The sequence below is a fragment of the Oncorhynchus keta genome, chromosome 30 (genome assembly GCF_023373465.1).
Source record: "Oncorhynchus keta strain PuntledgeMale-10-30-2019 chromosome 30, Oket_V2, whole genome shotgun sequence".
NCBI classification, from domain to species: Eukaryota; Metazoa; Chordata; class Actinopteri; order Salmoniformes; family Salmonidae; genus Oncorhynchus; species Oncorhynchus keta.
Genome location: NC_068450.1, coordinates 20,606,025 through 20,629,887, shown reverse-complemented (window position 1 = coordinate 20,629,887; position 23,863 = coordinate 20,606,025). Strand labels below are relative to the sequence as shown.

The window sequence follows — 23,863 nt, the reverse complement described above, 5'->3', positions numbered from 1 at the left end:
AAATCATTAGTCTCACATACAAACAACTCAACATACAAGATACAGGGGGAAATCATTAGTCTCACATACAAACAACTCAACACACAAGATACAGGGGGAAATCATTAGTCTCACATACAAACAACTCAACATACAAGATACAGGGGGAAATCATTAGTCTCAATACAAACAACAAGATACAAGATACAGGGGGAAATCATTAGTCTCACATACAAAACTCAACACACAAGATACAGGGGGATATCATTAGTCTCACATACAAACAACTCAACATACAAGATACAGGGGGAAATCATTAGTCTCACATACAAACAACTCAACATACAAGATACAGGGGGAAATCATTAGTCTCACATACAAACAACTCAACATAAAGATACAGGGGGAAATCATTAGTCTCACATACAAACAACTCAACATACAAGATACAGGGGGAAATCATTAGTCTCACATACAAACAACTCAACATACAAGATACAGGGGGAAATCATTAGTCTCACATACAAACAACTCAACATACAAGATACAGGGGGAAATCATTAGTCTCACATACAAACAACTCAACATACAAGATACAGGGGGAAATCATTAGTCTCACATACAAACAACTCAACATACAAGATACAGGGGGAAATCATTAGTCTCACATACAAACAACTCAACATACAAGATACAGGGGGAAATCATTAGTCTCACATACAAACAACTCAACATACAAGATACAGGGGGAAATCATTAGTCTCACATACAAACAACTCAACATACAAAGATACAGGGGGAAATCATTAGTCTCACATACAAACAACTCAACATACAAGATACAGGGGGAAATCATTAGTCTCACATACAAACAACTCAACATACAAGATACAGGGGGAAATCATTAGTCTCACATACAAACAACTCAACATACAAGATACAGGGGGAAATCATTAGTCTCACATACAAACAACTCAACATACAAGATACAGGGGGAAATCATTAGTCTCACATACAAACAACTCAACATACAAGATACAGGGGGAAATCATTAGTCTCACATACAAACAACTCAACATACAAGATACAGGGGGAATCATTAGTCTCACATACAAACAACTCAACATACAAGATACAGGGGGAAATCATTAGTCTCACATACAAACAACTCAACATACAAGATACAGGGGGGGAAATCATTAGTCTCACATACAAACAACTCAACATACAAGATACAGGGGGGGATATCATTAGTCTCACATACAAACAACTCAACATACAAGATACAGGGGGGAAATCATTAGTCTCACATACAAACAACTCAACATACAAGATACAGGGGGGAAATCATTAGTCTCACATACAAACAACTCAACATACAAGATACAGGGGGAAATCATTAGTCTCACATACAAACAACTCAACACACAAGATACAGGGGGAAATCATTAGTCTCACATACAAACAACTCAACACACAAGATACAGGGGGGGAAATCATTAGTCTCACATACAAACAACTCAACACACAAGATACAGGGGGGGAAATCATTAGTCTCACATACAAACAACTCAACATACAAGATACAGGGGGAAATCATTAGTCTCACATACAAACAACTCAACATACAAGATACAGGGGGAAATCATTAGTCTCACATACAAACAACTCAACATACAAGATACAGGGGGAAATCATTAGTCTCACATACAAACAACTCAACATACAAGATACAGGGGGGGATATCATTAGTCTCACATACAAACGACTCAACATACAAGATACAGGGGGAAATCATTAGTCTCACATACAAACAACTCAACATACAAGATACAGGGGGAAATCATTAGTCTCACATACAAACAACTCAACATACAAGATACAGGGGGAAATCATTAGTCTCACATACAAACAACTCAACATACAAGATACAGGGGGAAATCATTAGTCTCACATACAAACAACTCAACATACAAGATACAGGGGGAAATCATTAGTCTCACATACAAACAACTCAACATACAAGATACAGGGGGATATCATTAGTCTCACATACAAACAACTCAACATACAAGATACAGGGGGAAATCATTAGTCTCACATACAAACAACTCAACATACAAGATACAGGGGGAAATCATTAGTCTCACATACAAACAACTCAACATACAAGATACAGGGGGGGAAATCATTAGTCTCACATACAAACAACTCAACATACAAGATACAGGGGGGGAAATCATTAGTCTCACATACAAACAACTCAACATACAAGATACAGGGGGGGAAATCATTAGTCTCACATACAAACAACTCAACATACAAGATACAGGGGGGGATATCATTAGTCTCACATACAAACAACTCAACATACAAGATACAGGGGGAAATCATTAGTCTCACATACAAACAACTCAACATACAAGATACAGGGGGGGTAATCATTAGTCTCACATACAAACAACTCAACATACAAGATACAGGGGGAAATCATTAGTCTCACATACAAACAACTCAACATACAAGATACAGGGGGGAAATCATTAGTCTCACATACAAACAACTCAACATACAAGATACAGGGGGAAATCATTAGTCTCACATACAAACAACTCAACATACAAGATACAGGGGGAAATCATTAGTCTCACATACAAACAACTCAACATACAAGATACAGGGGGAAATCATTAGTCTCACATACAAACAACTCAACATACAAGATACAGGGGGAAATCATTAGTCTCACATACAAACAACTCAACATACAAGATACAGGGGGAAATCATTAGTCTCACATACAAACAACTCAACATACAAGATACAGGGGGAAATCATTAGTCTCACATACAAACAACTCAACATACAAGATACAGGGGGAAATCATTAGTCTCACATACAAACAACTCAACATACAAGATACAGGGGGAAATCATTAGTCTCACATACAAACAACTCAACATACAAGATACAGGGGGAAATCATTAGTCTCACATACAAACAACTCAACATACAAGATACAGGGGGGGAAATCATTAGTCTCACATACAAACAACTCAACATACAAGATACAGGGGGGGAAATCATTAGTCTCACATACAAACAACTCAACATACAAGATACAGGGGGGGGAAATCATTAGTCTCACATACAAACAACTCAACATACAAGATACAGGGGGGGATATCATTAGTCTCACATACAAACAACTCAACATACAAGATACAGGGGGGGAAATCATTAGTCTCACATACAAACAACTCAACATACAAGATACAGGGGGAAATCATTAGTCTCACATACAAACAACTCAACACACAAGATACAGGGGGGGAAATCATTAGTCTCACATACAAACAACTCAACACACAAGATACAGGGGGGGAAATCATTAGTCTCACATACAAACAACTCAACATACAAGATACAGGGGGAAATCATTAGTCTCACATACAAACAACTCAACACACAAGATACAGGGGGAAATCATTAGTCTCACATACAAACAACTCAACACACAAGATACAGGGGGGATATCATTAGTCTCACATACAAACAACTCAACATACAAGATACAGGGGGAAATCATTAGTCTCACATACAAACAACTCAACACACAAGATACAGGGGGGGAAATCATTAGTCTCACATACAAACAACTCAACATACAAGATACAGGGGGGGATATCATTAGTCTCACATACAAACAACTCAACATACAAGATACAGGGGGGGAAATCATTAGTCTCACATACAAACATCTCAACATACAAGATACAGGGGGAAATCATTAGTCTCACATACAAACAACTCAACATACAAGATACAGGGGGAAATCATTAGTCTCACATACAAACAACTCAACATACAAGATACAGGGGGAAATCATTAGTCTCACATACAAACAACTCAACATACAAGATACAGGGGGATATCATTAGTCTCACATACAAACAACTCAACATACAAGATACAGGGGGATATCATTAGTCTCACATACAAACAACTCAACATACAAGATACAGGGGGAAATCATTAGTCTCACATACAAACAACTCAACATACAAGATACAGGGGGAAATCATTAGTCTCACATACAAACAACTCAACATACAAGATACAGGGGGAAATCATTAGTCTCACATACAAACAACTCAACATACAAGATACAGGGGGAAATCATTAGTCTCACATACAAACAACTCAACATACAAGATACAGGGGGGAAATCATTAGTCTCACATACAAACAACTCAACATACAAGATACAGGGGGGAAATCATTAGTCTCACATACAAACAACTCAACACACAAGATACAGGGGGGATATCATTAGTCTCACATACAAACAACTCAACATACAAGATACAGGGGGAAATCATTAGTCTCACATACAAACAACTCAACACACAAGATACAGGGGGAAATCATTAGTCTCACATACAAACAACTCAACATACAAGATACAGGGGGAAATCATTAGTCTCACATACAAACAACTCAACACACAAGATACAGGGGGGATATCATTAGTCTCACATACAAACAACTCAACATACAAGATACAGGGGGGGAAATCATTAGTCTCACATACAAACAACTCAACATACAAGATACAGGGGGGAAATCATTAGTCTCACATACAAACAACTCAACACACAAGATACAGGGGGGATATCATTAGTCTCACATACAAACAACTCAACATACAAGATACAGGGGGAAATCATTAGTCTCACATACAAACAACTCAACACACAAGATACAGGGGGGATATCATTAGTCTCACATACAAACAACTCAACACACAAGATACAGATACAAAAAGTGGAGCAACAAAAACAGAAACAAATCATTAAATAAATTATCAGTAAACTTTCAACAAACTTGATTGGACTGGATAGCATTATATTGATGACTGTACCTATGACTGCTGGGAATACCTACTGGGAAACCTTAAAGCAGTGGGATATGGTTTAAGCTGAAATATGTGTGTGTGGTTCTGCAGCTGTTGTACAAATCCCAATTAGTCTTTGGTTGTTGTATCTCTGAAGCAGCTTGTAGTTTACCAGTACAACATGTTTCCATCTCACCTCCAATACGTTGTTCCTCACTGTTCCCCTGTATATCACACCTAAAGACACACCAGATGTGAGTGTGTGTGTATCTGTATTGGTGTCTGTGTGCGTTGTCATGTTAAAACATGTGTTTACCTGTAGAAGTAGGAGCAGCCTCTGACTGTGTTGTGGCCAAAGTACTCTTGCGTCTTCTCGTTGCCAAAGTCTTCGAGTGGGTCGGCCCACAGCAGGTCACACATGGGCCCGAAAGCTGGAGGCTCCTTGAACCTGTCCAACTGGATTACAGAGACAACGACAGCACAACAGATGCATTCGCTGTATAGATACAATATATTCCTATCTACACAAGAGATAACCAGAACACAGGGATAACAGAACCTGTTCAACTGTACTTGAGAAAGAAACAGAACACACAGAAATAACATACAGAGAGAGAGAGAGAGAGAGAGAGAGAGAGAGAGAGAGAGAGAGAGAGAGAGAGAGAGAGAGAGAGAGAGAGAGAGAGAGAGAGAGAGAGAGAGAGAGAGAGAGAGAGAGAGAGAGAGAGAGAGAGAGAGAGAGAGAGAGAGAGAGAGAGAGAGAGAGAGAGAGAGAGAGAGAGAGAGAGAGAGAACAGCATGTACTGTACAGGAAGTGGAGTCAAAACAAGGGTTGAATCTCCATGGTAACCAGGGCATTGACAGTGTTTATGTGTTATAGAAAACATTGACAGTACAGTGGGCGTTGTGTCTGAACCTTTTTGATGTCGTCGAGCGTGTGGATCTCTGGCGAGAGCCCTCCATGGACACACAGGAACTGCTGATTCATCAGAGCAGCCAGCGGCAAGCAGTCAAACGCATCCATACACGAGTCATACACCTGCTCAGAGTACTTTATCTTACCTGAGGAGGGGGAGGGGAGAGAGAGGATGGGGGCGGAGTGAAAGGACGGGGGGGACAGAGAGAGAGAGACGGAGAGAGAAACAGAGAGAGAGACGGAGAGAAAAACAGAGAGAGAGGGAGAGAGAGATAGCGAGAGAGAGGGAGAGGGAGAGAGAGAGGGAGAGGGAGAGAGAGAGAAAGAAAGAAAAAAGAAAGAAAGACAGAAAGAAAGAAAGAAAGAAAGAAAGAAAGAAAGAAAGAAAGAAAGAAAGAAAGAAAGAAAGAAAGAAAGAAAAAGTGAGGGAGAGAGTGAATCAAAACACCATAGTGAAGTAGCCAAACTATGCTGTGTATGTGTGTGTACTGTACCGTATGTGTGTGTACTGTACAGTATGTGTGTGTACTGTACAGTATGTGTGGGTACAGTACGTGTGTGTATATGGGTACAGTATGTGTGTGTATATGGGTACAGTATGTGTGGGTACAGTATGTGTGGGTACAGTATGTGTGTGTACAGTACGTGTGTGTATACGCGGCAAGGTAGCCTATTGGTTAGAGCGTTGGACTAGTAACCGGAAGGTTGCGAGTTCAAACCCCCGAGCTGACAAGGTACAAATCTGTTGTTCTGCCCCTGAACAGGCAGTTAACCCACTGTTCCTAGGCCGTCATTGAAAATAAGAGTATGTTCTTAACTGACTTGCCTAGTTAAATAAAGGTAACAAATAAAATAAAAATTAAAAAAAATATGGGTACAGTATGTGCGTGTACAGTATGTGTGTGTATATGGGTACAGTATGTGTGGGTACAGTATGTGTGTGTATATGGGTACAGTATGTGTGTGTATATGGGTACAGTATGTGTGTGTACAGTACGTGTGTGTATATGGGTACAGTATGTGTGTGTACAGTACGTGTGTGTATATGGGTACAGTATGTGCGTGTACAGTATGTGTGGGTACAGTATGTGTGTGTATATGGGTACAGTATGTGTGGGTACAGTACGTGTGTGTATATGGGTACAGTATGTGTGTGTACAGTACGTGTGTGTATATGGGTACAGTATGTGTGTGTACAGTATGTGTGTGTATATGGGTACAGTATGTGTGTGTCCAGTACGTGTGTGTATATGGGTACAGTATGTGTGTGTCCAGTACGTGTGTGTATATGGGTACAGTATGTGTGGGTACAGTATGTGTGGGTACAGTATGTGTGGGTACAGTATGTGTGTGTCCAGTACGTGTGTGTATATGGGTACAGTATGTGTGTGTACAGTACGTGTGTGTATATGGGTACAGTATGTGTGTGTATATGGGTACAGTATGTGTGTGTACAGTACGTGTGTGTATATGGGTACAGTATGTGTGTGTACAGTACGTGTGTGTATATGGGTACAGTATGTGTGTGTATATGGGTACAGTATGTGTGTGTACAGTATGTGTGTGTATATGGGTACAGTACGTGTGTGTATATGGGTACAGTATGTGTGTGTACAGTACGTGTGTGTATATGGGTACAGTATGTGTGTGTACAGTACGTGTGTGTATATGGGTACAGTATGTGTGTGTATATGGGTACAGTATGTGTGTGTCCAGTACGTGTGTGTATATGGGTACAGTATGTGTGTGTATATGGGTACAGTATGTGTGTGTATATGGGTACAGTATGTGTGTGTCCAGTACGTGTGTGTATATGGGTACAGTACGTGTGTGTATATGGGTACAGTATGTGTGTGTATATGGGTACAGTATGTGTGTGTATATGGGTACAGTATGTGTGTGTATATGGGTACAGTATGTGTGTGTATATGGGTACAGTACGTGTGTGTATATGGGTACAGTACGTGTGTGTATATGGGTACAGTATGTGTGTGTACAGTATGTGTGTGTATATGGGTACAGTATGTGTGTGTATATGGGTACAGTATGTGTGTGTCCAGTATGTGTGTGTATATGGGTACAGTATGTGTGTGTCCAGTACGTGTGTGTATATGGGTACAGTATGTGTGTGTCCAGTATGTGTGTGTATATGGGTACAGTATGTGTGTGTCCAGTACATGTGTGTATATGGGTACAGTATGTGTGTGTACAGTATGTGTGTGTATATGGGTACAGTATGTGTGGGTACAGTATGTGTGTGTATATGGGTACAGTATGTGTGTGTACAGTACGTGTGTGTATATGGGTACAGTATGTGTGGGTACAGTATGTGTGTGTATATGGGTACAGTATGTGTGTGTCCAGTACGTGTGTGTATATGGGTACAGTATGTGTGTGTCCAGTACGTGTGTGTATATGGGTACAGTATGTATGTGTGTGTCCAGTACGTGTGTGTATATGGGTACAGTATGTGTGGGTACAGTATGTGTGGGTACAGTATGTGTGTGTATATGGGTACAGTATGTGTGTGTCCAGTACGTGTGTGTATATGGGTACAGTATGTGTGTGTATATGGGTACAGTATGTGTGTGTCCAGTACGTGTGTGTATATGGGTACAGTATGTGTGTGTACAGTACGTGTGTGTATATGGGTACAGTATGTGTGTGTCCAGTACGTGTGTGTATATGGGTACAGTATGTGTGGGTACAGTATGTGTGGGTACAGTATGTGTGTGTATATGGGTACAGTATGTGTGTGTACTGTACTAGTGTGCATATGTATATCTGATATGTTTGTCAGAGAGATTATTACTGTAGAGAGGGATCATCAATACCATTTCATCAGCCTCTCTCTCTCCCTCTCTCTCTCACACACACAGCAGATGGTAATTGAGGGCGCACACTATTCGCCATAAGCATCAGGGGAAATTAGACTCCTAGTCCCCTGGCCAATCACACACAGCAGACTACGTCCCTGGGCCAATCATTAAGGGCCAAATTAATTTCCTTCTAATCACCTGTTCTCTGACGGGGAGAGACAGAGAGGAGGATGGATGGATGAGAGAGATGGAACAACGGAGAAGCTAGGACGCTAGTATTAAGGGAGGGGAGGAAAGAGAACACACCCACTGGACACACACTGGTTGAATCAAAGTTTCTACTTCATTTCAATGAAATTATGTTGAACCAACGTGGAATACACTCTTAGAAAAAAAAGTGCTATCTAGAACCTAACATTGTTGAGGCTCCCGAGTGGCGCAGCGGTCTAAAGTACTGCATCTCAGTGCTAGAGGCGTCACTACAGATCCTGGTTCATTTCCAGGCTGTATCACAAACGTCTGTGATTGGGAGTCCCATAGGGCGGGGCACAACAGCCCAGCGTCATCCGGGTTAGGGTTTGACCGGGGTAGGCCGTCATTGTAAATAAGAATTTGTTCTTAACTGACTTGTCTAGTTAAATAAAGGTTAAATAAAACAATCAAAAATGTCCCCATTGAAGAACCCTTTAGGTTCCAGGAAGAACCCTCTCCACAGAGGGTTCTACATGGAACCTAAAAGGGTTCTACCTAAAACCAAAAAGGGTTCTAACTGGAACCAAAAAGGTATCTCCTATGGGGATAGTCAAATACTTTGAAATGAAGTCTGTGCTCAGTGGGCAAATACTCACATTCAGTTTTGAAAGTGAAATATTCTGTCAGGTGTCTACATTCATGGTTTCCCCGTAGAAGAAATAACGTCTTCGGGTAGAGGATTTTTAACGACCACAGATACAACACACACTGAGAGAGGAGAGGGAGGACACAGAAAGATCTGTTAGTAACAGTACGGCTCAGAGGAAAAAATGACCAGTTAGCTACTCACTTGATGTCAGGCTTAAAGTCCTAGATTCAAAGCTACCTGGTTAAACACTTCCTAGTATGCAGAAAGTAGTGTGCCTCTACGAAAGTATGCAGTAGCTAGTGTGCACTAGATAGTGTGCCCCTAGGAAATATGCAGTAGGTATTGTGTCCCTAGGTAGTATGCACTAGATAGTGTGGACTAGGTAGTGTGCACTAGATAGTGTGGAGAGTGTGCAGGTACTGTAGTGTGCCCTCACCTCAATACTGAAGTAACCCCGGTCCACGTAGTCCCCTAGGAAGAGGTAGCGTGTCGTCGCAGGGGAACCCCCCACCTCAAACAGCTTCATCAGGTCAAAGAACTGACCATGGACGTCTCCACACACTGAAACAACAATGTTACTCTCATAGAAGTGGACATAATAGAATCCTCATTTGAAGGAACTCTGTGCTTAGACTAACATACAACCTCAAACACAACAATGTTAAACACACAACCTCAGTTCTACATAATCACATTCCTATTACTTTAGTTTCATCTAGTCTTACAATAGATGCCAACCTGAGTATATTACTTTAGTTTCATCTAGTATTACAATAGATGCCAACCTGAGTATAATACTTTAGTTTCATCTAGTCTTACAATAGATGCCAACCTGAGTATATTACTTTAGTTTCATCTAGTATTACAATAGATGCCAACCTGAGTATAATACTTTAGTTTCATCTAGTCTTACAATAGATACCAACCTGAGTATAATACTTTAGTTTCATCTAGTCTTACAATAGATTACAACCTGAATATATTCCAACCAGTCTCTGGAAGTGACAACAAAGCAGAAAGATAAACATCAACCCTTTCTCATATTTTTCAAGTAAATTCCATTAAAATGTAAATTGTCACATAAGAAAAGCCCTACTCTGACAGTGGCACAACCCCCACTACACTCACTCCTTTCTGTCATATGTTCCTACAGAACAAACAGCATAGAGCGTTAGGGAGAAGCGTAATGGCTGCTGTCTGTCTGTGTGTGAAGCCTGCCTCCCAGCCTACCTACCACCGCTTCTCTCTGGGGACTAGCAGTTACTGTGAAAACCATAGAGTAGCTAGCTACTGTCTCTTCTCTCACTGTGTGTGTGGGATGTGTGCTATCAAGGAATTATCTTACAGCTATCGTTTCCATGGAGAAAGACACACACCAAAGCTATCCAGTAGATACACAAGTCAAAACTAAAACAGAGCTTTTCCGCTGGTAGTTTTAATGTAGGCAGCGGCACAAGACCATTCTCTCTTTCTCCCCTTTCATTGTCCCTCTCTCTATTTATCTTCAAAACCATCTTCTGTTCATCTGTCAGCATCTCTCTACCTCCCGTCCCCCTTTCCCATCACTCTCTCAATTCAATTCAGTTCACCATATTATTGGCAAGGAGATTGTTTTGTAGATATTGACAAAGTACTGCTATTATTGAGAAAATCTAAAGGTGATTAATTCCATTAAGTGACATTCGGCACAACAGTTATGATTAAACCGGAAACAAATACTCATTATGGAAGATGTACATTCATTTGACTTGTAATCTCTCTTTAACCCTCCCTCCCCCTCTCTTTAACTCTACCTCCTCTCTATTTAACTCTACCTGCTCTGTATTTAACTCTACCTCCTCCCTATTTAACTCTACCTCCTCTCTCTTTAAACCTCCCTCCCCCTCTCTTTAACTCTACCTCCTCTCTATTTAAACCTCCCTCCCCCTCTCTTTAAACCTCCCTCCCCCTCTCTTTAACTCTACCTCCTCTCTATTTAACTCTACCTCCTCTCTATTTAAACCTCCCTCCCCCTCTATTTAACTCAACCTCCTCTCTATTTAACTCTACCCCCCCTCTCTTTAACTCTACCTCCTCTCTATTTAAACCTCCCTCCCCCTCTCTTTAAACCTCCCTCCCCCTCTCTTTAACTCTACCTCCTCTCTATTTAACTCAACCTCCTCTCTATTTATCTCTACCTCCTCTCACTTTAACTCAACCTCCTCTCTCTTTAACTCTACCTCCTCTCTCTTTAAACCTCCCTCCCCCTCTCATTAAACCTCCCTCCCCCTCTCTTTAACTCAACCTCCTCTCTCTTTAACTCAACCTCCTCTCTATTTAACTCTACCCCCTCTCTCTTTAACTCAACCTCCTCTCTCTTTAACTCTACCTCCTCTCTCTTTAACTCTACCTCCTCTCTATTTAACTCTACCTCCTCTCTCTTTAACTCAACCTCCTCTCTCTTTAACTCTACCTCCTCTCTCTTTAACTCTACCTCCTCTCTATATAACCCTACCTCCCTCCTCTCTCTTTAAACCTCCCTCCCACACTCTTTAACTCTACCTCCTCTCTATTTAACTCTACCTCCTCTCTATTTAACTCTACCTCCTCTCTCTTTAACCCTCCCTCCCCCTCTCTTTAACTCTACCTCCTCTCTATTTAACCCTCCCTCCCCCTCTCTTTAACTCTACCTCCTCTCTATTTAACTCTACCTCCTCTGTATTTAACTCTACCTCCTCTCTATTTAACTCTACCTCCTCTCTATTTAACTCTACCTCCTCTCTATTTAACCCTACCTCCCCCTCTCTTTAACTCTACCTCCTCTCTATTTAACTCTACCTCCTCTCTATATAACCCTACCTCCTCTCTATTTAACTCTACCTCCTCTCTATTTAACTCTTCCTCCTCCCTATTTAACTCTACCTCCTCTCTCTTTAAACCTCCCTCCCCCTCTCTTTAACTCTACCTCCTCTCTCTTTAAACCTCCCTCCCCCTCTCTTTAACTCTACCTCCTCTCTATTTAACTCTACCTCCTCTCTATTTAAACCTCCCTCCCCCTCTCTTTAACTCTAACTCCTCTCTATTTAACTCTACCTCCCCTCTCTTTAACTCTACCTCCTCTCTATTTAAACCTCCCTCCCCTCTCTTTAAACCTCCCTCCCCCTCTCTTTAACTCTACCTCCTCTCTATTTAACTCAACCTCCTCTCTATTTAACTCAACCTCCTCTCTTTTTAACTCTACTTCCTCTCTCTTTAAACCTCCCTCCCCCTCTCTTTAAACCTCCCTCCCCCTCTCTTTAACTCAACCTCCTCTCTCTTTAACTCTACTTCCTCTCTCTTTAAACCTCCCTCCCCCTCTCTTTAAACCTCCCTCGCCCTCTCTTTAACTCAACCTCCTCTCTCTTTAACTCAACCTCTCTATTTAACTCTACCTCCTCTCTCTTTAACTCAACCTCCTCTCTCTTTAACTCTACCTCCTCTCTCTTTAACTCTACCTCCTCTCTATTTAACTCAACCTCCCCCTCTCTTTAACTCTACCTCCTCTCTCATTAACTCTACCTCCTCTCTATATAACCCTACCTCCCTCCTCTCTCTTTAAACCTCCCTCCCCTCTCTTTAACTCTACCTCCTCTCTATTTAACTCTACCTCCTCTCTATTTAACTCTACCTCCTCTCTCTTTAAACCTCCCTCCCCCTATTTAACTCTACCTCCTCTCTCTTTAACCCTCCCTCCCCCTCTCTTTAACTCTACCTCCTCTCTATTTAACCCTCCCTCCCCCTCTCTTTAACTCTACCTCCTCTCTATTTAACTCTACCTCCTCTCTATTTAACTCTACCTCCTCTCTCTTTAAACCTCCCTCCCCCCTATTTAACACTACCTCCTCTCTTTAACTCTACCTCCTCTCTATTTAAACCTCCCTCCCCCTCTCTTTAACTCTACCTCCTCTCTATTTAACTCTACCTCTTCTCTCTTTAAACCTCCCTCCCCCTCTCTTTAAATCTCCCTCCCCCTCTCTCTAACTCTACCTCCTCTCTATTTAACTCTACCTCCCCCTCTCTTTAAACCACAAATTCAAAAATGTTTCTATACTCAAGGGAGAGATACATAGCTCGACAGTTTTACTATTATACTTAATGCTGCTATTCTTTTATTTTTGTAAAGCTTCTTGTGTTTGTTAACCAGGCAAAGGGTATCTTACCTCCCTCCCCCTCTCTTTAACTCTACCACCTCTCTCTTTAAACCTCCCTCCCCCTCTCTTTAACCCTACCTCCTCTCTATTTAACTCTACCTCCTCTCTATTTAACTCTTCCTCCTCCCTATTTAACTCTACCTCCTCTCTATTTAACTCTACCTCCTCTCTCTTTAACTCTACCTCCTTTCTATTTAACCCTACCTCCCCCTCTCTTTAACTCAACCTCCTCTCTATTTAACCCTACCTCCCCCTCTCTTTAACCCTACCTCCCCATCTCTTCAACTCTATCTCCCCCTCTCTTTAACTCTACCTCCTCTCTATTTAACTCTACCTCACCCTCTCTTTAACTCAACCTCCTCTCTATTTAACCCTATCTCCCCCTCTCTTTAACCCTACCTCCCCCTCTCTATTTAACCCTACCTCACCCTCTCTTTAACTCAACCTCCTCTCTATTTAACCCTACCTCCCCCTCTCTTTAACCCTACCTCCTCTCTATTTAATCCTACCTCACCCTCTCTTTAACTCAACCTCCTCTCTATTTAACCCTACATCTCCCTCTCTTTAACCCTACCTCCTCTCTATTTAACCCTCCCTCCCTCTCTCTTTAACCCTCCCTCTTTCTCTCTTTCCTTGGTGTGTGGTGCTTTTGTCTCTCTTGCTTTCTCTTCTTACCGATCTCCCTCCCTTACCCTTCTCATTGTCCATCACTCTCCCTTTTTCTCTCCCTCCCTTCACCTCTCCACCTCCTTTCACCTCTTCTCCCATACCTCACCTCTCCTCACCTGTGACTGGGGCCTCTATATCCAGCATGGTCCTCTCGTTCCTCCCCACTCTCCTCCTTTCCTTCCCCCTCTCCCTCCTCACCTGTGACTGGGGCTTCTATATCCAGCATGGTCCTCTCCTGGCACAGGATGGCGGCTCCCTCATTGATGATGCGTAGGGCCACCACCTCCTCCAGACGGCCCTCCTTGGTGAGGTGGGCTTTTAGCAGGTCTACTCTAGGCTTCCCCTCACAGTCAAACACTTCCTTCATGGAGAGCCTGTGGCTCAGGGGGAAGGGGACCGCTAGAGAGAGGAGGAAGGGTAGATAGAGGAAAAGGGAACAGGGAGAAAGATGGGGGGACAGGATGACAAAAAGTAGAAGGGAGATTAATGTTTTTACACATTTTGTTATGTTACAGCCTTATTAAAAAATGTAGTCAATCAATAAAAATGTGTAAAAATGTTCCTCCTCAATCTACACACAATACCTCATAATGACGAAATGAAATAGAAAATACAGAAATACAGAAGTATTCAGACACTTTGCTATGAGACTCGAAATTGAGCTCAGGTGCATCCTATTTCCATTGATCATCCTTGAGATATTTCTACAACTTCATTGGAGTCCACCTCTGGTAAATTAATTTGATTGGACGTGATTTGGGATGGGAGAATCTTCCAGAAGGACAACCATCTCTGCAGCACTCCACCAATCAGGCCTTTGTGGTAGAGTGGCCAGACAGAAGCCACTTCTCAGTGAAAGGCACATGACAGCCAGCTTGGAGTTTGCCAAAAGGCACCTAAAGACTCTCAGACCATGAGAAATAGGATGAAACAATGATTGAACTCTTTGGCCTGAATGCCAAGTGTCAAGTGTTGAGGAAACCAGCCACCGCTCATCACCTGGCCAATACTATCCCTACCGGTGAAGCATGGTGGTGGCAGCATCATGCTGTGGGGATGTTTTTCGGCGGGAGGGACTGGGAGACCAGTCAGGATCGAGGGAAAGATGAACAGAGCAAAGTACAGAGAGATCCTTGATGAAAACCTGCTCCAGAGCACAAAGGACCTCAGACTGGGGCGAAGGCTCACCTTCAAACAGGACGACAACCCTAAGCACACAGCCAAGACAATGCAGGAGTGGCTTCAGGACAAGTCTCTGAATGTCCTTGAGTGGCCCAGCCAGAGCCCGACGCTCCTCATCCAACCTGACAGAGCTTGAGAGGATCTGCAGAGAAGAATACAGGTGTGCCAAGCTTGAAGCGTTATACCCAAGAATACTCGCAGCTGTAATCATTGCCAAAGGTGCTTCAACAAAGTACTGAGTAAAGGGCCTGAATACTTATGTAAATGTTATATTTCCATTTTTTATTTTGAATACATTTGCAAAACTTTCTAAAAACCTGTTTTTGCATTGTCATGATGGTTTATTTTATGTAGATTGCTACATTTTAGAATAAGGCTGTAACGTAACAAAGAGTGAAGTGGTGTGAATACTTTCTGAATGCACTGTACCTACCCACAGTGCCTTCAGGAATTATTCACACCCCTTGACTTTTTCCACATTTTGTTGTGTAACAGCCTGAATTTAAAATGTATTAAACTTAGATGTTGTGTCACTTACACACAATACCCCATAATGTCAGAGTGGAATTATATTGTTACAAGTTAATTAGAAATCAAAACATGAAATGTCTTGAGTCAATAAGTATTCAACTTCTTTGTTACGGAAAGCCTAAATAAGTCCAGGAGTAAACATTTGCTTAACAAGTCACATAATAAGTTGCATGAAATCGCTCTGTGTGCAATAATAGTGTTTAAAATGTTTTTTTGTATGACTACTACCCTCTCTGTACCCCACATCTACAAGTGAATTTCAAAGACAGATTCAACCACAAAGACCAGGGAGGTCTCCAATGCCTCACAAAGTAGGGCACCTATTGGGTATGGGTAAAAAGTATACAGTGAATATCCATTTGAGCGAAGTTATTAATTACATTTTACTACAAAGATACTTGCGTCCTTCCTAACTTAGTTGCTGGAAAGGAAGGAAACCGCTCAGGGATTTCACCATGAGGCCAATGGTGACTTTAAAATATTTACAGTTTAATGGGTGTGATAGGAGACAACTGTGGATGGATCAACAACATTGTAGTTACTCAACAATACTAACCTAAATGACAGAAAGAAAAAAGGAAGCCTGTACAGAATACCATTTCTCCAAAACATGCATCCTGTTTGCATAGCCGCAGGAAGATGTTCAAGGATTTATTTATTTTGGGGGCTACAGACGGCTATATCGGTCCACTAATACTAGTAAAGGCCCAGTGCACTACTTTTTGCACTCCCTACCTACGTACCTAACCTACCTATCTACCTACCATGGTTACTGCTAGCCGGCAACAGCCAAATTTGGCCGTTAAAAAAATGAAAAGCCGATAAATAAAACTGTTGCCGGTCAAAATGATCAGGAGAACAAAAATGCCATTGCAAAATAATGCTTTTTATTCATTGATTGAAATACGGTCTTTAGGTTAATTTGCATAATTTTCTGGAATTAAAATGGTGACTGTACTTTTGTTCGTCATCATGTATCTTATTTATCCAACACAAATATCACATACGGAGATTTGTCACGGAAGTTATAATGAGTGGACCAAGACGCAGCATGATATGGTTCAATCCTCTTTATTTTGTAGTGAAACTCAAAGAAAACAATAAATGTAAATCGAAACGTGAAGCTGCTATAGTGCTCACAGGCAACTATATATAGTCAAGATCCCACAAAGCACAATGGGGAAATGGCTGCCTAAATATGATCCCCAACCAGAGACAACGATAAACACCTAGATAACCCACCCGAGCCACGTGACAAGATTATTGAAAAAAATTGCTCTGACAGGAGAGCTGCTGTGCCTCTAGCTCTTAGGAAACTTTGCAGTATTTGTTTTTTGACGTGTTATTTCATACATTATTAGCCCAGATTTGTTTTGCCCGGGAAGGACTATTGGATATCAGTGGCGTTAACTCACCAGCACTACCAGCATTACGACCAGGAATACGACACTCCCGAATCGGATCCGTTGTTCGCACCCCCCAGGGCAATTGGACTGAATCCAGAGGCCGATCCAAAACCCCGCCGGTGGAGGAGAGGTACTCAGAGTGGTCTTCTAGTTCGATTTAGGAGGTGCGCACACCTCCCACCGCGTCAGCGTATACTACTCGCTTATGTATGTTTCATGATTAACGACTCATGGTGTGACTGTGAGAACATACAGGAACTCAAGTCCTTTTGTTCACCCGACCTAGAATACCTCACAATCAAATGCCGACCGTATTATCTCCCAAGAAAATTCTCTTCGGTTATAGTCACAGCCGTGTATACCCCCCCTCAAGCCGATACCACGATGGCCCTCAAAGAACTTCACTGGACTTTATGCAAACTGGAAACCACATATCCTGAGGTCGTATTTATTGTAGCTGAGGATTTTAACAAAGCAATTTTGAGGAAAAGGCTGCTGAAGTTCTATCAAAATATTGACTGTTGTACACTCGCTGCTAAAACACTCAACCATTATTACTCCAACTTCCGGGATGCCTACAAGGCCCTCCCCTGCCCTCCTTTCAGCAAATCTGATCATGACTCCATTTTGATACCTCCCTTCCTATAGGCAGAAACTCAAACAGGAAGTACCCGTGCTAAGGAATATTCAACACTGGTCTGACCAATCGGAATCTACGTTTCAAGATTGTTTTTATCACGCGGACTAGGATATGTTCCCGGGGGGTCTCCGAGAATAATATAGGCGAATTCCAAGATACGGTGACTGAGTTTATCAGGTGATGGAGATGTTGTATCCATTGTGACTATTAAAACCTACCCTAACCAGAAACCATAGATAGATGGCAGCATTCGCTCAAAACTGAAAGCGCAAACCATCGCATTAAACCATGGCAAGGTGATTGGAAATATGGTTGAATACAAACAGTGTAGTCATTCCCTCCATAAGGCAATCAAACAGGCAAACCATCAGAATAGAGACAAAGTGGAGTTGCAATTCAACGGCTCAGACATGAGGTCTACAGACAATCACGGACTACAAAGGGAAAACCAGCCACGTCGCAGACACCGACGTCTTGCTTCCTGACAAGCTTAACACCTTAACACCTTTGAGGATAACACAATGCCACCGACGCGGCCCGCTACCAAGGACTGTGTGCTCTCCTTTCCGTGGCCGACGTGAGTAAGACATTTAAGCGTGTTAACCCTCGCAAGGCTGCCAGCCCAGACGGCATCCATAGCCGCGTCTTCAGAGCATGTGCTGACCAGCTGGCTAGAGTGTTTACGGACATACTCAATCTCTCCCTATCCCAGTCTAAAGTCGTGGCCAAAAGTTTTGATAATGACATAAATACTAATTTCCACAAAGTTTGCTGCTTCAGTGTCTTTAGATATTTTTTGTCAGATGTTACTATGGAATACTGAAGTATAATTACAAGCATTTCTGTAAAGGAGTGTGTAACTGGCTGCAGGGAAGAGCAGAAATGGGGAGCAAAAGGAGCCCTTTATTGAGGCGAACAAAACTAAACCCACCTGGGTTACAATAACCCGGCGCAAACCAGCCTGGAGTACACATACATTTACATTTAACAATTCCAGACACAGACATGGGGGGAAACAGAAGGTTATATGCAAGATGAGTAATGAGGGAGTGCAAACCAGGTGTGCGGGAAAACAAGATAAAACAAATGGAAAATGAAAGGTGGATCGGCGATGGCTAGAAGACCAGTGACGTCGAAACACCGAACGCCGCCCGAACAAGGAGAGGGACCGACCTTGGCGGAAGTCGTGACAATTTCTTAAGTGTCAAAAGCTTTTATTGACAATTACATGAAATTGATGCAAAGAGTCAGTATTTGCAATGTTGACCCTTCTTTTTCAAGACCTCTGCAATCCACTCTGGCATGCTGTCAATTAACTTCTGGGCCACATCCTGACTGATGGCAACCCATTCTTGCATAATCAATGCTTGGAGTTTGTCAGAATTTGTGGGTTTTTGTTTGTCCACCTGCCTCTTGAGGATTGAGAACCACAAAATCTCAATGGGATTAAGGTCTGGGGAGTTTCTTGGTCATGGACCCAAAATATTGATGTTTTGTTTACATTTACATTTAAGTCATTTAGCAGACGCTCTTATCCAGAGCGACTTACAAATTGGTGCATTCACCTTATGACATCCAGTGGAACAGTCACTTTACATTAGTGCATCTAAATCTTAAAAGGGGGGGGGGGTGAGAAGGATTACTTATCCTATCCTAGGTATTCCTTAAAGAGGCACTTAGTTAAGGCTTTTGCCTTATGGCAAGGTGCTCCATCATGCTGGAAAAGGCATTGTTTGTCAACAACTGTTCCTGGATGGTTGGGAGAAGTTGCTCTCGGAGGATGTGTTGGTACCATTCTTTATTCATGGCTGTGTTCTGAGGCAAAATTGTGAGTGAGCCCACTCCCTTGGCTGAGAAGCGACCCCACACATGAATGGTCTCAGAATGCTTTACTGTTGGCATGACACAGGACTGATGGTAGCGCTCACCTTGTCTTCTCTGGACAAGCTTTTTTCCAGATGCCCCAAACAATCAGAAAGGGGATTCATCAGAGAAAATGACTTTACCCCAATCCTCAGCAGTCCAATCCCTGTACCTTTTTCAGAATATCAGTCTATCCCTTGATGTTTTTCCTGGAGAGAAGTGGTTTATTTGCTGCCCTTCTTGACACCAGGCCATCCTCCAAAAGTCTTCGCCTCACTGTCCATGCAGATGCACTCACACCTGCCTGCTGCCATTCCTGAGCAAGCTCTGTACTGGTGGTGCCCCGATCCCACAGCTGAATCAACTTTAGGAGAAGGTCCTGGCACTTGCTGAACTTTCAGGCGCCCCGAAGCCTTCTTCACAACAATTGAACCGCTCTCCTTGAAGTTCTTGATGATCCGATAAATGGTTGATTTAGGTGCAATCTTACTGGCAGCAATATCCTTGCCTGTGAAGCTCTTTTTGTGCCAAGCAATGATGACGGCATGTGTTTCCTTGCAGGTAATCATGGTTGACAGAGGAAGAACAATGATTCCAAGCACCACTTCCTTTTGAAGCTTCCAGTCTGTTATTCAACTCAATCGGCATGAACGAGTGATCTCCAGCCTTGTCCTCATCAACACTCACACCTGTGTTAACGAGATAATCACTGACATGATGTCAACTGGTCCTTTTGTGGCAGGGCTGAAATGCAGTGGAAATGTTTTTTGGGGGATTCAGTTCATTTGCATGGCAAAGAGGGACTTTGCAATTAATTGCAATTCATCTGATCACTCTTCCTAACATTGTGGATATGCAATTTGCCATCAATATTAATTAATTAATATTTGTGTCATTCTCAAAAACTTTGGCCACGACTCTACTGTCCCAACATGCTTCAAAATGTCCACTATTGTTCCTGTCCACAAGAAAGCAAAGGTAACTGAACTAAATTACTATTGCCCCGTAGCACTCACTTCTGTCATTGTGAAGTGCTTTGAGAGACTAGTCAAGGATCATATCACCTCTACTTTACCCGACACCCTATTTTCCTGGTGCCAGGAAAATAACCTCTCACCCAATGTCAACAAAGCAAAGGAGCAGATTGTGGATTTCAGGAAACAGAAAAGGGAGCATCCCCCAATCCACATCAATGGGACCGCAGTGGAGAAGGTGGAAAGCTTCATGTTCCTCAGCCTATACATCCCTGACAAACTGAAATGGTCCACCCACACAGACAGTGTGGTGAAGAAGGCGCAACAGTGCCTCTTCAATCTCAGGAGGCTAAAGAAATTTGGCTTGGCACCTAAAACCCTCACAAACCTTTACAGATGCACAATTGAGAGCATCCTGTCGGGCTGTATCACCGCCTGGTACAGCATCTGCATCGCCTGCAACTGCAAGGCTCTCCAGAGGGTGGTGTGGTCTGCCCAACGCATCACCGGGGGCAAACTACCTGCCCTTCAGGACACCTACAGCACCCAATGTCACTGGAAGGTCATCAAGGACAACAACCACCCGAGCCATTGCCTGTTCACCCCGCTATCATCCAGAAGGCGAGGTCAGTACAAGTGCATCAAAGCTGGGACTGAGACTGAAAAACAGCTTCTATTCTCAAGGCCATCAGATTGTTAAATATTGTTAAATAATCATCACTAGCACATTATAAACATAGACCTGGAATAACTGGCCACTTTAATAATGTAACACTAGTCACTTTAATAATGTTTACATATTTTGCATTACTCATCTCATATGTAAACTGCTGGTCAAATTTTTTAGAAAACCTACTCATTCAAGGTTTTTCTTTATTTTTTACTATTTTCTACGTTGTAGAACAATAGTGAAGACATCAATACTATGAAATAACACATGCAATCATGTAGTAACCAAAAAAGTATTAAACAAATCAAAATATATTTCATATTTGAGATTCTTCAAATAGCCACCCTTTTCCTTTATGACAGCTTTACACACTCTTGGCATTCTCTCAACCAGCTTCATGAGGTAGTCACTTGGAATGCATTTCAATTAAAAGGATTGCCTTCTTAAAAGTTCAGTTGTGGAATTTCTTTCCTTCTTAATGCATTTGAGACAATCATTTGTGTTGTGACAAGATATGTAGGGTATACAGAAGATAGTCCTATTTGGTAAAAGACCAAGTCCATATTATAGCAAGAACAGCTCAAATAAGCAAAGCGAAACGACAGTCCATCATTACTTTAAGACATGAAGGTCAGTCAATGCGGAACATTTTAAAGACTTTGAAAGTTTCTTCAAGTGCAATCGCAAAAACCATCAAGTGCTATGATGAAATTGTCTCTCATGAGGACCGCCACAGGAATGGAAGACCCAGAGTTACCTCTGCTGCAGAGGATATGTTCATTAGAGTTACCAGCCTCATAAATTGCAGCCCAAATAAATGCTTCACAGAATTCAAGTAACAGACACATCTCAACATCAACTGTTCAGAGGAGACTGTGTGAAACAGGCCTTTATGGTCAAATTTCTGCAAAGAAACCACTACTAAAGGACACCAATAAGAAGAAGAGACTTGCTTGGGCAAAGAAACACGAGCAATGGACATTAGACCAGTGGAAATGTGTCCTTTGATCTGGAGTCCAAATTGGATATTTTTGGTTCCGGGGTGTGGGTGAACGGATGTGTATTTCTCACCATGAAGCATGGAGGAGGAGGTGTTATGGTGTGGGGGTGCTTTGCTGGTGACACTGTCTGTGAATTATTTAGAATTCAAGGCACACTTAACCAGCATGGCTACCACAGCATTCTGCAGCGATACACCATCCCATCTGGTTTGAGCTTAGTGGGACTATCATTTGTGGTGTTTATACTGTATTTTATCCTATTCTACTGTATCTGACATTGCTCGCCTGTCACGTCCTGACCTTAGTTCCTTTTTTATGTCTCTATTTTAGTTTGGTCAGGGTGTGAGTTGGGGTGGGCATTCTATGTTTGTTCTGTGTGTTATAGTTCTATGTGTTTGGCCTGGAATGGTTCCCAATCACAGGCAGCTGTCAATCGTTGTCTCTGATTGAGAACCATACTTAGGTAGCCTGTTCCCACCTGTGTTTGTGGGTAGTTGTTTTCTGTTTTGTGTGTCTTCACCTTACAGAACTGTTTAGTTTCGTTCACTCTCTCTCTCTTTGTTGTTTTTTGGTTATTGCAGTGTTCAGTTTATTTATTAAAATTAACATGGACACTTACCAAGCTGCGTTTTGGTCCGATCCTTCCTATTCCTCATCTGAGGAGGACAACGATCGTTATATCGCCCAAATATTTATATATTCCATTCCTTACTTTAGATTTGTGTGTCTTGTTGTGAAATGTATTGATATTACTGTTAGATATTACTGCACTGTTAAGAGCTAGAGAGACACAGAATTTTGCTACACCCACAATAACATCTACTAAACACGTACATGTGACAAATCAAATTTGATTTTGAGCTGGATTTCTCCCGAAGCTCCTCAGCTGGATGCTGCTGGAGTAAAATGTGCTTTAATAGGCCCCTTATTTACGCAACAATTTTAAATTAAATCACGTGTTAAAAACAGTTTTGATGCACAATTAAAAATAGCTAATATTTATATTTCTCAACTGGTAATTGAAGCGTGTCACCCATTCACGTGCAGCTAACAGGCTATCAGCGCGTCAACCACCATAATGTGAGCTAAAGGCAGCATGCATTTTGATTCTTGAATGATTTCTTTCATATTATCAGGCATGTCTTACCTTGTTTCAAAGTGGCCTATAGGCAAAATCCGACCATGGTAATGTTGAGGCAATTATTTTGTAAAGAATTTGTGAGTTTCAAGTTTGGGGAAACAATTTCCTCTACCATTTCTACCGGCCAGTTATGATTTTCATATGCGCATTTTTGTGGAACAGTTT

At 41.9% G+C, this 23,863-nt stretch overlaps 1 protein-coding gene across 3 annotated transcripts in view; it reads right to left on the bottom strand.

The window, feature by feature from the left end:
* LOC118377937 (protein phosphatase 3 catalytic subunit alpha-like) overlaps positions 1–23,863 on the bottom strand; it is a 106,672-nt gene that overhangs the window by 55,868 nt on the left and 26,941 nt on the right. For 2 of the 3 annotated variants that reach the window (XM_052486894.1, XM_052486892.1), the window contains exons 2-6: positions 14,489–14,689; positions 9,889–10,013; positions 9,460–9,571; positions 5,793–5,938; positions 5,193–5,332 (exon numbers count right to left, since the gene is read on the bottom strand). In XM_052486894.1, coding sequence (XP_052342854.1) covers positions 5,193–5,332; positions 5,793–5,938; positions 9,460–9,571; positions 9,889–10,013; positions 14,489–14,689 — 724 coding nt within the window. Of the gene's footprint in view, positions 1–5,192; positions 5,333–5,792; positions 5,939–9,459; positions 9,572–9,888; positions 10,014–14,488; positions 14,690–15,478; positions 15,611–23,863 lie in introns of those variants that run through there. The other variant, XM_052486893.1, reaches the window with a different exon arrangement.